General features: G+C 50.0%; 1 protein-coding gene across 2 annotated transcripts in view; it reads right to left on the bottom strand.

Moving 5' to 3' along the window:
- Positions 1-243: 243 nt before the first annotated feature.
- st6galnac3 (ST6 (alpha-N-acetyl-neuraminyl-2,3-beta-galactosyl-1,3)-N-acetylgalactosaminide alpha-2,6-sialyltransferase 3) overlaps positions 244-14,278 on the bottom strand; it is a 49,672-nt gene continuing 35,637 nt past the window's right edge. For both annotated transcript variants that reach the window (XM_048990009.1, XM_048990008.1), the window contains 2 exons: positions 3,229-3,336; positions 244-2,003 (listed from right to left, as the gene is read on the bottom strand). In XM_048990009.1, the coding sequence (XP_048845966.1) occupies positions 1,814-2,003; positions 3,229-3,336 (298 nt within the window). In that variant the 3' untranslated portion in view covers positions 244-1,813. The remainder of the gene's footprint in view (positions 2,004-3,228; positions 3,337-14,278) is intronic.

Raw genomic sequence — 14,278 nt, 5'->3', positions numbered from 1 at the left:
GGCCTTACACGTGTAAAACAGTGAGATACACATGACCTGACACGTAAAACAGAGAGAAACTCGGTCTTACATGTGCAGAGCAGCGAGTTAAACACAGAACCTGCGTGGAACAATTACATAACGCACAATGACTTTCCATAGATTAAAAAACAGCGAGTGGCTGCATTTGCTGGTAGGGTGTGTCTGATACGCTTCTTAGTGATCAACGAAACCCCCCCCCCCCCCCCCCCCCATACACCATGATATACAGCTGTGGAAAAAATTAACAGACCACAGCACAATTTTTTGTTTCACTCATATCTCAATTTATGGGTGTGTGTCTGTGACTAATATAAATATTTTTTAGATAGAGAGAATATTGCAGCCTGGTTCTTCCCTGTTTCTCATTAATGAAGAGCTTCTTCTTGGCTGTATGGGACCTCAGTCCTGCTCCTAGGAGCCTGATACACACTGTCCTAGCAGTGCGCTTCACACCTGCACTTAATGTTTCCCATTCCTTTGCAAGGTCAATTAGGGTGATCCTCCGATTCATGAGAAACTCTCGGGTAAGTAGACAGCCACGTCTGGCATTAAAAGGTCGCTTCCACTGCTTTCTGGCTGTTCCCAGTGCCTCCTGCTTCTCCTTCCTCTTGTGCACTGCGCTCTTAGAAATTTTGAACCTGGAAGCGACCTGCTGCTCGGCGTAGCCTTCTGTCTGCAGAGCCATGATTAAATCAGGATTTAAAAATGCAGATATGTTTAAAAATATAGAGTGGTCTCTTAATTTTTTCCAAGCTCTATGATGCAGTCACCAGAGACTCCCCACACAGGAGCGGGGCCATACAGAGTCACTCCATATAACCAGGAACACCATCACCGATAACCTTTTATTCTCTGGAAACGTCCATGAGGGGGGTAAGCCCCCACTTGCTGCCAGCGACGCCCATCTCCATGGTGACCGACAACGGGGGGTCTGAAGAAGCAACATATGCCTCGGTCTAAGCGCATGGTGCCGTGCCATCTGCATGCTGTCAGGGGCCCCCAGCTGTGTTCCGAGTCAGACTCCGGGCCTGCAGGCGGGGAGGGGGGCAAGGCAGGACCTCTGATAGAGATGCAGGGAGTGAAATGGAATGCTGCCCAAAAGAGGAAGGATTAAAGGAGGTGGGGAGCCCATTCATACGTGATGGTACATCAGCTGACAGGGGCAGAGACACGGGGGGGTGGCAATAGGGAGTCGGCGTCGCACGGCCCCCAACGGTGACATTCCCGGAGCATTCGGAGATGCTCGGTGCTCGGGGAACTGACGTCACATTAGCAGCGGGAACACCCCGTAAAACAAACATGCCGACATCAGCAACTCCCCCGTGCGTGGGACCATGTGGCAGGTAAGGGAGCCGTCAGAGCTCGTCCAAGATCAAACAGAGGACAGGGACCCTTAACCGGCGCCGGAAATGCCAAAATCCCAGTGCTCCAGGGCAGGTCTGGGGGGGGGGCGCATGTACGCTGAAGGGGAACACACACCTTCCAGATAGCAGCTGTCACCATGAGGTCTGCTCTGTGTATCTCGCTGTGAAACAGAATGCAAATCAGGGTATTGGTTCTCTTCCCCCACCAAACAGCCATGATCAGAGCAGCGTACAGCACCGCTTCCAGCAGGTGGCGCTGTAGTGGCCTGTGGCATTTCCCCCTCACTACTGCTGCTCAAGGTCAGTATTTCACAGTTGGAAAAAGAAAACGGAAAAATGACCCACGGGCAGAGAACTGCGGTCAGCTTCCGCACCGATGGGTGTCTGTCCTCCCCCCTGGCGAGGGGCTGGACGCCGAGCCTCCCCGGTCAGGACACCGACCACAACGGGTGCAGGAATTTTATCTGCTGGTTTTTGGCCCATTTGGCGAAGACGGACTTCTCAGTGATGAAGCGATGGCCACCGTAGGAGGCGCTCTCGTGCAGGAGGTACTCGGCACATTCATCTCGACTTCCGGCTTCATAGTAGTGGTATGGAACTTTCCGGTAGCCCTCTGTCCTGCACGCCGAGAGACAGCACAGAGATGGCCGAGTGAATAAACAGGAAGTTGGGGGGGGGGGGAGTCAGACGGGGGGGGGGGGACACAGTCAAAATAAATGTTGTCTTGAAAAAAAATGGAGAGAAAATGACAAAATACTTTAAAAGTAGTGAAAAGTGTCATCGCCTTTTCAGGGAGGATTATCTGCCAGGGATTACAGGCGCATCCTGGCGAGTCGCCGTCCCGCTGGACTGGGACACACCGTCCAGCTTCTGAGAAGAAGCATCTGGACGTCCTCGCTGAGGACGGCCTGTTTTCTGTTCTGACACCCCATGTCCTCAGGAGTGGAGTCTTACTTTGTCATGCAGCAGCTGGATTTCAGTGCACAGTTAGGTCTTTAAATCCGATGACATGGAACCAACAAACACCCAGACAGCAGCATCTTGGGGATGTTTACGCATGAAATGGCTGTGTGTTTACGCATAAAAAGCGCTGATGAGGATGGGCTCTAACGAGGCAGACAGGAAGCACGCTGGCAATGAAGCAACTGTGCCACATGGCAAGCTAATGATGATGCTAATGCAGAAGCCGGAGCAGCAAGGCTAATTCTAATACTAACTCTGAAATACAGACCAGCAAGGCTAACACTAATGCTAATGCTAACACTGAAACAGATTAGCAAGGCCAACGCTAATGCTAATGCTAACACGGAAACCAGAGCAGCAAGGCTAATGTTAATGCTAACACTGAAACAGATTAGCAAGGCCAACGCTAATGCTAACAAGGAAACCAGAGCAGCAAGGCTAACACTAACGCTAATGCTAACACTGAAACCAGACCAGCAAGGCTAACACTGACACTATCGCTAACACTGAAACTAGACCAGCAACACATGTTAGTGCTGCTACATCCAGAGGCGGAAAATCATCATCACCACCACCACACTGAAACAGAACCCCCATAGGTAGCAGAGATGTGCTGGTATTTGGTGGGCTGAGTGATGAACAGGCTTTAAAACCACTGGAGGAATCATTCCTGCCCATCGCTACATTCAGCAGTGTGGCAGGAAATGAGTATAAGATGGATGCCATGACCAGCTGCAAAGGCTTCTGGGACTGATTTAAAAAAATTTTTTTTAACAGTAATTGGTTCAGCCAGGTTCCACTGAGCAGCTGGGCATGCTGGAACGTTTATCAGACCCCCCAACGATAACAGGCTCTTTATGAATATCGTGACACAGCGTACCTGCAGTAGGTGTCGTTGATCATGCCGTAGACGTGGATCTCCTTGCACATGTCCATGGCCAGGATGAGCGTGAACCAGCCCGTGCTCAGGTACGACCCCGACTGTATCCTGGCAACACACACGTGTGACACATGAGGCCCATTAGCCGTGATGGGAGCCCCGTACGCCACTGATGAAAGAGGCGGAGCATAGCGGAGCCTGTCACTGCTGCAGGCAAATCGCACGTCATTTGAATCATTCACCAGGAACGAGCTGTTTCTGCTGACATGGGCCGTGACCCAGGGGGGCGGGGGCTGGGTCTATTTATGCTGACAAAATGTTCCCGAGATGCGATGCGGCAACACTCTGAATCTGGTGCGGGGGGATGAACTATTAAGGGGGCCTTATCTCAGAGAGTGACAGCGGACTGGACTGTACCAAGATGATGGGGAGTGGAACTGAGAAACTGACAGCAGTCCAGATTGTACCAAGGTGAAGGAGAGTGGAACTCAAAGTGACAAGAAGCCGGACTTTACCAAGATGAAAAGGGGTGGAAGTCAGAGAGTGACAGCGGACTGGACTATACCATGGAGGGGGGTGAACTGCTGGTGTGGCAGCAGGGATTATACTGCTGAATCAAGGACCATAAAAAACAGCAACAGGTATAGAGTCAGCAACTATTCCTAAGATAACAGTATTAACAAATGCCATTAATAACACAGAAATCTGAGGAAAGGCACAAAACAGAAAATCAGCTTTATGCATCTGTAGATGTAATAAAATCACGGTTCTTTTTGGGAAAAGGCACCGGGTTAGTTATAGCTGGCAGTTCACATGCTCTATGTGTACGAAAGAATCAGCCACTTGGGGGGCCACACTCGGGGGGCCACACTCGGGGAGTCACACTCGGGGGGCCACACTCAAGAGTGCTGCATGCTGGGAAATATGCTAAGTATCACACCTGCGGTCAGCACGGCGAGCGCTGTGCTCACGCCTCCATTACTGCTGCTGCACACACCGGCATTTCATTACATTCATTTACATCTATGTATTTAATTTGTGTCATTTAACAAAAACATCTGAAGATCACACACACAGATGCTTGAATGGGAATTAGAATCCTCTGCAGCAGTGAGTCTGGAAACTTCTGCGGCAGCGTTCACCGCTCCTGCTGTTTTCTGGGTTGGCATCCATCACTCCCACCTCCTTTCAGAAGGCAGACTCTCCCATGCCTCAGACCTAATCAGCTCCCTTCATCCTACCTTGCAGAGAGAGGCATTCAGATGTGATTTCTGAGCCCCTCGCCCCCAGGGGCACCTTCCCCATCACAGGCAAACTGTCTGTGAGTGCGGGGCCTTCTGCTCCTGCCAAATGCCTCCTTCATCTCTGACTTTTGGCCCGATGTAATGCATAATTGAACAGCCTGCATTTTTCATGTGCTGTCTGATTTTCACAGGTGTGCCATTTTCACTGTGTCCCCCATGTCCGGCATGTCTATCGTGTCGCCGGTATCCCCCTTATCTGAGGGGGGATTGGGGGGGGGGGTTACAGGGGTCAGTGGGACCCACATCAGTGCCAGTGCTACAGGACTCTGTCCTTGGCTGGCCACCACCAGCAAGGTACCTGCATTTATAAAGACTCCAGGAATTCCCTGAGCTCCGAGCAGCTCTCCCGACCAGAGCCAGACAGAACACCGGCCAGTCTGCACAAACACCACTTCACTCTTCTCCTTCCCTGGAGTTGCATCATGTGGCAAAACCCCCACTGAATGATTAATGGGAAATATCTGCTTCTTTCCCACTTCTTACATGAAAGAGGAAACTCAAAGTCCCCCCCCCCCCTTTGTGGCTTTATCACGCTTTAAGAAATAAAAACAAGTAAAAATCAAATCAATCGCTTTCAGCCTGCATGCTGCCCTTCCTCCTCGATTTGCTCTGTATCTAATCAGCTGTTATGCTCTCCTTATTTTTTCATTAATCTCTTAGCAGGGCAGGAATCTGCCTTGGAGGGACGCAGGCTGGGTTAGCAGAGATGGGCGAGATTCTCTCGCTCTCACATCAAAGCCTGCTGAGCGTCTGCGGGCCATCGATTCACATCAGGGGCGTGACGCTGAACAGGAGCGCCCCCCTGAGGGAAGCACGAAGCCTCCTGTACTTGCTGGGAAGGAGCCCTTTATTCTCAGAGCTGTTTTCTGACGCTCTTCTTTGCACAGAAATGACACCCGACAACTTGGATTCTGAGGGGTTGACAGAACTTATAAACAGGTGTATTAATATGCCAGTTGTAATTACAGATGTCATGCCAGGGAATCTGCAGCATTTTTTTCATTCTGAGGTATGACATCATGCTGCAATATTCCAAACTCTGCATCGCAATGTTTCTCGCATTAATGTAATCGCCGTACCTTGCAGTTAACCCAAGATAATCATCTAATATAAAGACAACTCATCAAAGACAACAAAAAAAAAAATGTGTAATCAAATAAGAGAATAAGTCATTAATTAACAGATGCAACATGCCACAACTGGGAAATGCAGAGAAAAATGCACACAGGGTTTAACTTTTTATCTTCTGTGTTTAAAAGATGGTAACATTTCACTGATGACTCCACCCACAGCAAGACAAAGAAAACCAGCCTGAAAACAGAGTTTCAGCGAAAGCCAAAATCCCCCATGAGCTGTTAATAAGGGCAACTAAAAAAATGATCAGAGAGACTTGCGACTTCAGACCCCAGGACCGATTCACTGCACCACTCAGCATTACCCAGAATGCCTTCTCAGCTGGGATGTTTCTAGTAGCGTAAAGATTGAACTGTGGTGTCTAAGCTGGAGTAAATCTCTCTGGGTGTGTTTATTTCTGCAGCTGTGTGCTTCTGGCATGGCATCTGGTGGACCTCATGGTACAGCAGTTAATGATCCCAGGGAATAAGGAGCCTGGTAAGCCCAAGAGTTAGGGTTAGCGGTGAGGCACCTCCTCAAGACGAGTCACTGATGAGTCAGTTGGCTCCACCATGGTCGAGACTCACAAGTACGTATTTAGGCCAGTGGACGGTGACCAGGAGTGGATGGAATATCCAGACGGGGAAACACGCGAGGAAGACGCAGTGCGAGTTTAGCTTCCTGGCACTGGCTCGCAGTGCTCTGAGACCCTAACCATCATTTTACCATGACAAGACTGACATTAATTTGCTTTAAAAAATTGTCCAATTGGAAACGGTCTCACAGGACATCTCCCAAGGAAAGTCCTTCATGAGAAGAACAACAGCACTGTCCCCTAATGAGCACCTCCACCGACTCCCAGCTGGGAAACACCAGTGCCATTCATCTCAGGACCTTCTGATCCTCTTTGAAGGGGCCGCTTGTGGAAACACCTTCATGAAGACAGGTCTGTCAGGTCACCCCACAGAGTGACATCTTCACAGGCGATGTCATCAAAGTCACCGCAGGCATCAGAGGAGACACACAGCAACAACGCAGCCGCCAGAAGACTTCAGGATAAATAATCCACAGCATAAAGGTGCATTACCTCCGGCAGTGCGGCTGTCAGCTTCAGAACAGGCTTTAGTTACAGAATCGACTGAGATGAGCACCGTCGACATAAAACAGGCTGAACACTTCGAAACACAGAATATTCAGCGTCGGGACAACAGAGTGTGAGATTTAATGGTTCCCTTCCCATAGGAATCAGCTGCCTCTTATTTTCACACAAGTGTCAATACCCAGCTAATCATCCTCAATGCACACTCATCCAGCCAATCAGGGCCAAGAGTGACCTGCATCTTATGCAGGGAAGCTGGGGACAGACAGCATCGGCACGCTCTCTCCCTCCCTCTTTCTATCTGTATCTCTCTCCCTCCCTATCTTTATCTCGATCCCTGCCTCTCATCTGCGGTGGGATTTATGGCTTCTGATGGCAGGGCCATGATAATGGAGAGGCTTGGCCACCGACCTCCCCCACCTCTGCAGCCTAGATATGGTGGGTAATCACAGAGTGGCCTAGCTCACCACATGGAAACACCATGAATGGAGCAGCAATTACAGGGATCAGTCATTAGAAGGAGCAGTAAAAGCAAAGATCAGCCATTAGAGGGAGCAGTGGTTACAGGGATCAGCCATTAGAGGAAGCAGTAAGTGCAAGGATCAGCCATTAGAGGGAGCAGCGGATACATGGATCAACCATTAGAAGGAGCAGTAAATGCAAGGATCAGCCATTAGTGGGAGCAGAAATTACAGGAATCAGCCATTAGAGGGAGCAGTGGTTACAGAGAGCAGCTATAACAGGGATCAGCATTGTCGGGAAACAGAGAGGACTGGGGGGATTCCTTTAGATTTCTTAAAATGATTACAAGTTTCCAATCTGTCTTTGCCTCTTTGGATGGAGGCAGGAGTCATTAGTGACCTCAAAGTCAGTGAGCATCTCTGCTCAGGCAGAAATGCAAGCACCTGTGAATGAAGCACAACCATGCAGCACGACAAAGAGGAAAATACTCTGCAGGCTGCAATGCGTACACATGTGATATTTATACCTGAATAGAAAATTCATATCACATATTTCATTATAAACTTGAAGTTCAAATTGTATATTTGTGACCCTAACCTGCATTTAGACCAAACGCTTCTATTCCAGACAGAGGGTCACCCTGGTCCTCAGGCGATGTGGATAAAGAGACCAGCATGGCTTATCATGGGAAACTGCTGATCCGGAGGCTCACAGCGACTCTGCTCCAGAGCAACATAACAACATAAAGGGCATAACGAAATGGTATTGGGGAGGGTCAGGGTGACGGTGACGCCCCAGAGTGACGGAGACGCCCCAGGGTGACGGTGACGCCGCAGAGTGACGGAGACGCCCCAGAGTGACGGTGACGCCGCAGAGTGACGGAGACGCCCCAGGGTGACGGTGACGCCGCAGAGTGACGGAGACGCCGCAGAGTGACGGAGACGCCCCAGAGTGACTGTGACGCCCCAGGGTGACGGTGACGCCGCAGAGTGACGGAGACGCCCCAGGGTGACGGAGACGCCCCAGGGTGACGGTGACGCCCCAGAGTGACGGAGACGCCCCAGGGTGACGGTGACGCCGCAGAGTGACGGAGACGCCGCAGAGTGACGGAGACGCCCCAGAGTGCCGGAGACGCCCCAGGGTGACGGAGACGCCCCAGGGTGACGGCGACGCCCCAGAGTGACGGAGACGCCCCCAGAGTGACGGCGACGCCCCAGAGTGACGGAGACGCCCCAGGGTGACGGAGACGCCCCAGGGTGACGGCGACGCCCCAGGGTGACGGCGACGCCCCAGAGTGACGGAGACGCCCCAGAGTGACGGAGACGCCCCAGAGTGACGGAGACGCCCCTGCATTGGTATGGAAATGCCCGCTGTATACCCTAACCCTAACAGTGAACACAAGGAGTGCAGTGTCACTCCGGAAGGAGATCGGAGGGGATCTGTGCCAACACCCCGTAATGTAACGTAAACCTCAGCTGAAGAAACAATGGAGGGCAACATGACAGAAAAACGAGTCAAACACGCAGCCAGACTCCTCCGATGGCCACTGGGTCGGGGCATCTGAGACGGGGGGCCACAATTAGCATTTCCATTCTCAGGAACTGCATTTTAACACACTGCCTTTGATCAGCCACGACTCCATTTCTGGCCCCTCTGTACGCCACAGGAAGTCCCCCTCACTGGGTCACACCAAGGGGCAGGTGACGGGAGAGACGCTTCTGTCCAAAGCGACACTTGAGAGAGGACAGCTTGGGGTCGCCCAGACCCCCTCTCCACACAGAGAGCGCACTCTCTGCTCTCGGGTTATATTGTCAAGCAGGCAGAAATGCACATGCCTGCAACCAGCAGCCATTCCCAGCATCTCCAGCCTAGAAAATCAAATAACTGCATACGAAATGAAGCCTTTTAAAGGAGTATGAAGAAAATGAAAAACTGGGGATGAAATAATGACCAGGAATGAGAGATAGCCCCAGTTTTCCATCAGTGCTGCTTATCTGCTGCATGATGCCTGTGTATCATTAACAGCGAGACATTCGCACGGTTCCACAGTCTCTCACATCTTGAAACAAGCCATTAAACAGAAATCACTTATTTGGTTTTCAGTCAAATGTTGTTGTTTGTGCATTTTTAATCGAGGAAAACAGACACAAACGCTTGTACACAAATAACTCAATTTTTCCTTTAAATTTTAATGAGACAGAGCCAGAAATTCTCAGATTGTCAGATTTTAGCATGTGTGTTAGCAGGAAGCATTTTCTATACCAATAACCATAGTAACCATGTCTGTCTTCTTACTTCACAGAAAGGAGGGGGTGTGGCCACCCTGGGGGGCCCTGTGACATAAAAAACACAAAGACATGTTGCTCATAGCTAATCAGCAGAACGCTTGTTTATATTTAGACACATTAAGCAAACAGCTACTTGATATAATTAGCTGGATCATTACATTTGCTGTGCAGGTGTGAGATCTAATTCCCCACACGGCAGCACAGCAGATTGAACATGCTCTGTAATGCTGTAATGGAACACATGCGGTACTGTAAGCCGCACTGTGATATAACGCGTGCTGTAATGTAACACACGCTGTACTGTAACACACACTGTAATGTAACGTGCTGAATGTCTCTCTCCATGTGGCCACGAGTCCCCTGTGAAGGACATCAGCTCCCTGCCTTCAAGGCACTGCTGAACGTCTCTCTCCATGTGGCCACGAGTCCCCTGTGAAGGACATCAGCTCCCAGCCTTCAAGGCACTGCTGAACGTCTCTCTCCATGTGGCCACGAGTCCCCTGTGAAGGACATCAGCTCCCTGCCTTCAAGGCACTGCTGAACGTCTCTCTCCATGTGGCCATGAGTCCCCTGTGAAGGACATCAGCTCCCTGCCTTCAAGGCACTGCTGAATGTCTCTCTCCATGTGGCCAGGAGTCCCCTGTGAAGGACATCAGCTCCCTGCCTTCTTGGCACTGTTGAACGTCTCTCTCCATGTGGCCAGGAGTCCCCTGTGAAGGACATCAGCTCCCTGCCTTCAAGGCACTGCTGAGCGTCTCTCTCCATGTGGCCAGGAGGCCCAGGAAGCGAGTATGACCGCCCACGCTGATCCCCAGACCCCCTGCTCATACCAGCATTCTGGACCGGGAAGGATTCAGTCACCTGTGTCACTACCTTTTTTTTCTCAGGTTATTATTTTATTAAAAGAACTGTAGTTAGATGCAAACTCTGTCTCCTAAATCTGACTCAAACATTGATTACGGTTTAATTTCACATTCGGCCGAGTGTGATATACAGAACAGACCTGTTTAGGAGACTGTGTCCTGGTCCTGTCATGCAAGCTTCAATAGAGGGGCAGGGGCTTAGCAAACGCGACAGAAGGTAAGCGATTCCAGGACTATTAATCAACAGCTCAGGGAGCGATTAGCACGCCTGACAGGCTCCCTGTCGTGTACAGTTAATGGTTTTTAAAGACGGTACCCAGTTTTCCTCCATAATGGTCCATGTTCTACTTTAATTACATTTGAAATTCAGGGTGCTCATGCTCTGGGAAGCCGCATGGGAGCAAAGATAGTGAGACATCTCGGTGATCTGCTCCCTTCTGATTGGGCGATCTGCTTCTTCCTGACCAGGTGATCTGCTCCCTCCTGATTGGGCAATGTGCTCCCTCCCGACCGGGCGATCTGCTCCTTCCTGATTGGGTGGAACTGTACTGCTGCTCAGGTGATATGGATTCCTTCTCTTAGACCCTATTTCTTCTCTTCCTTCATCACACTTTTCTGTGGCCATGGGAACTTTCCGTTTCCTTCTCAGACAACAGTGTGGATGCAGACTGCATGGGCTGAGTCGTTCACCGACAGATGGGACCCTGGGTCTCGTTTCGTGGCGCCTTTAAAGCTCTACTCTCTCCTTCATTACAACATGCCTTTACTGGCAAGAAAAACAAAACCACTTTGCCCGAAAAATGCAAAGTAAATTTTAAAGAACGAGGGACTCACAGGATAGAACTGAATGTGAGTGAAAAGCGATTTCAAATGTTCATGGGGATTTTGGTTTGAAGTCTAAGGGTTTTTTTTCACTTGGACCTTGATTAAGTTAGACTGAAGCTCTCCCGCGTAAACAAGCTTTGAAGCGCCTCCGCATTTCTTGAGTAGGGAGACACTTTGAGGCGCGACGTCGCCGGTCTGGGTGCCGTGGAGATTCCTGCAGGAGTCCAGCATCTGTCAGATCAATGACAGGACGTCAGATTCCCCAGCTGGCCGAATATGTGGATCAGAATTATCCTTCAAAGCGGGGGCCGCGGCCATCAAAAGGGCCCTCCCTCAGATTCACACCCCCAAAACCCGCAGGCCTGCCCAGGGCGTGTGTGGTGCCGGTGACTGGTGCCACTGTTTCTCCGGACGGCCAGGAGGAGGCGAATTTGCACATAGGAGTAGGGAATACGGTCCTCCGTGTGCTCAAACGGGTGCACTGCAAAAAGAACATCTAAATGTAATGCGGGTCCTTCATCACAAAAAGCCACTCGTCCCAATCCCAGGTTGGGCTTCCTCACAGCCAATATCAGCAGGAAAAACTGCACTTTCGCTGGCAGGCAAACCCCATTTTCACAAAGAAATTGGATTGGCCCTCATTACTTATAGGTGCTATTAGTAAAAGGGAAATTAAACGGAAACAGCTGCACAGCCGTATACTACAATAAACACTTACAATGTGCACGCTCAGGCTTACAGCGAAAATGAAAACCTTACATCATAAATCAGCTGTGACTGAAAAAAGGCCAATGAAACTGCAGTGGGAGAAAATTTAATTTATCTTACACTGGGGGGGGGGGGGGGGGGGGCCCTAAAAACTGAATCCCAACTTTGGGCCCGTTTAGAGCGCTAGATTTAAAGCGACTCGGCTTTTTTCACAGCATGTCACTCTTGATCACAAGGCTCATATTTCACTCTGACCCCTGAGCACAGAGACACAAATCAGCCCCATTTAACACAGTATTGTTACCACAGTGAAAGATGGTTCCGACAGAAAGCGGACTGCTATCGGAACTCCAGAACCGTCCGGGACATTAACTCATGCTCATCTTTCATCATACGTTCCTGACAGAGGTGGACTGAGAAGCTTCCGGTAACAGTAACCGCCAGATGGAGATGAGGCTGTGTGTCTCCCTGCCGACAGGCCGCTGGGTGGGCGGCTCATTGTACGTTTCAGGCTTTATTTGTTTAGCGTGCTTTGTCGCTACCTCAGCTGATGATGTCAATCTGCAGCCTAATTAATATTAATGCCGGGAAGAGGGTGGCCCATGTGGGAAACATCCCTCGCCGTCTGATACCATTAACTCCACTCTTTTTGCAGCTTTTATCATGAGGAATGTGGAGATCAAACAGAAGAGGATCAAGCCTGAGGTCACAGGGCCCATGGAGAGCTCCAAGGTACTGCCTGCATACAGCACCATGGAACTGCACTTACGGAGGGTCCAAGGTCACCGTCAGCAGGGCGGGGCCTCATGCTGCCTGGAAATCTGCTTATCTGAGTAGAGACCTGCTGCTCTGAGGAGAGACCTGCTGTTCTGAGGAGAGACCTGCTGCTCTGAGGAGAGACCTGCTGCACTGAAGAAACATCTGCTTCTCTGAGGAGAGACCTGCTCTTCTGAGGAGAGACCTGCTTCTCTGAGGAGAGACCTGCTGCTCTGAGGAGAGACCTGCTGCTCTGAGGAAACATCAGCACTCCAATTCCACAAGTGAGTGTGAAGCTAGAGTAACAGCACTGACAGCTTTATAGGTTAATAGCAGTATTTTGTAGTCAATTTGAGACTTCACTGGTAGCCAATGAAAGGAGCATAAAACAGGGCTAATATGATCAAATTTTTTTGTGTTTGTAAGACCTCTGGTTGCTGCATTCTGTACCAGCTAAAGTTTATCTAAGGATCCGGATGGGCACCCAGAAAGGAGGGCATGACAGTAGCCCAGTCTGGAAGTTATAAAGGCATGTGTCAGTTATTCTGCATCAAGAAAAGCCGAGCATCTTCTGAAGCTTGGCTGTGTTCCATAGATGGTAGAAGTCAGTCCTAGTGATACTTCATATGTGAGCATTGAAACATTGATCTGAATCACCTAGGACACCGAGAATTAACCCTGCAGTGTTTCCTGATGCTTGACACCCTGATCTTTCCCCATAGACGCTGTTAAAGCAGCACCTGGCAGCGTAAACATGGGCGCCAGCACAAGCGAGGCGTTGGGGGCTCACGTTCAGCTTGGGTTTGCACGTGCAGCACAAAAGCATGAAGACAGATCTCATCTTGGAGCCGCCCTACTCCCATTCACCTCTGGGGGCGCTGTAAGGGAAATATTTATATTTCATTAACAGCCCTCTTTATTGGAAATATCAGAACCTGTCTGACAAGCTGACGTTTTAATTATGCCTGCTAATTTAATCTGCATTGTGCAACTTACAGCTGGACTCGCTTGTGACCCATATCTGCACGGTCCTTTCAGCCCGATGCACAGTCCATTTATCTGGGAGATTATTTTCCCTCAGTGTTTGGAAAGAGCCGTTGCTGACTCACATGTCCATTCTCTGCGAAGGGAACAGCCTCGCCTCGATATCGCATAATCCTGCGCATTCCTTAAAATGCATCGTTCACATCCAACAATGGAGAATCCGCGGAATCCCTGGATATAAAAGATCAATCGTCATACTCTGAAAATCCAGAATAGCTGCCTTCGACACATGGAGGATGACAGCAGCGTTATGAAGTCGTCTGTATCAAAGCTTCGGTAATGACTGCAGGCAGAGAGCTAATTTGGCAGCTTAGGTGGAGAGCGGAGGCCAATGAGAAGCTGGTGTGTGACATCTGGGGCTGCAACCAGGTCTGTAAGAACTTCTGCCAGAAGCCAAGAGTGAAATGAAGAAAGATACACGGCTTTGAAAGAAATGGACTGGTCTTATAGGCTGAAAGGTGATCAGAAAACTCTGCAGCAATGGGACCTGAACCCACAACCTTCCAAATGTGGGCACGGAGCCATAGCTTACTGAGCTAGCCCAGAGCAGAAACATAAGTTTTCTGGAAACACCACCAAGTGTAAACC

The sequence above is a fragment of the Brienomyrus brachyistius genome, chromosome 21 (genome assembly GCF_023856365.1).
Source record: "Brienomyrus brachyistius isolate T26 chromosome 21, BBRACH_0.4, whole genome shotgun sequence".
Taxonomy (NCBI): domain Eukaryota; kingdom Metazoa; phylum Chordata; class Actinopteri; order Osteoglossiformes; family Mormyridae; genus Brienomyrus; species Brienomyrus brachyistius.
This window is presented reverse-complemented; position numbering and strand designations above follow the sequence as displayed.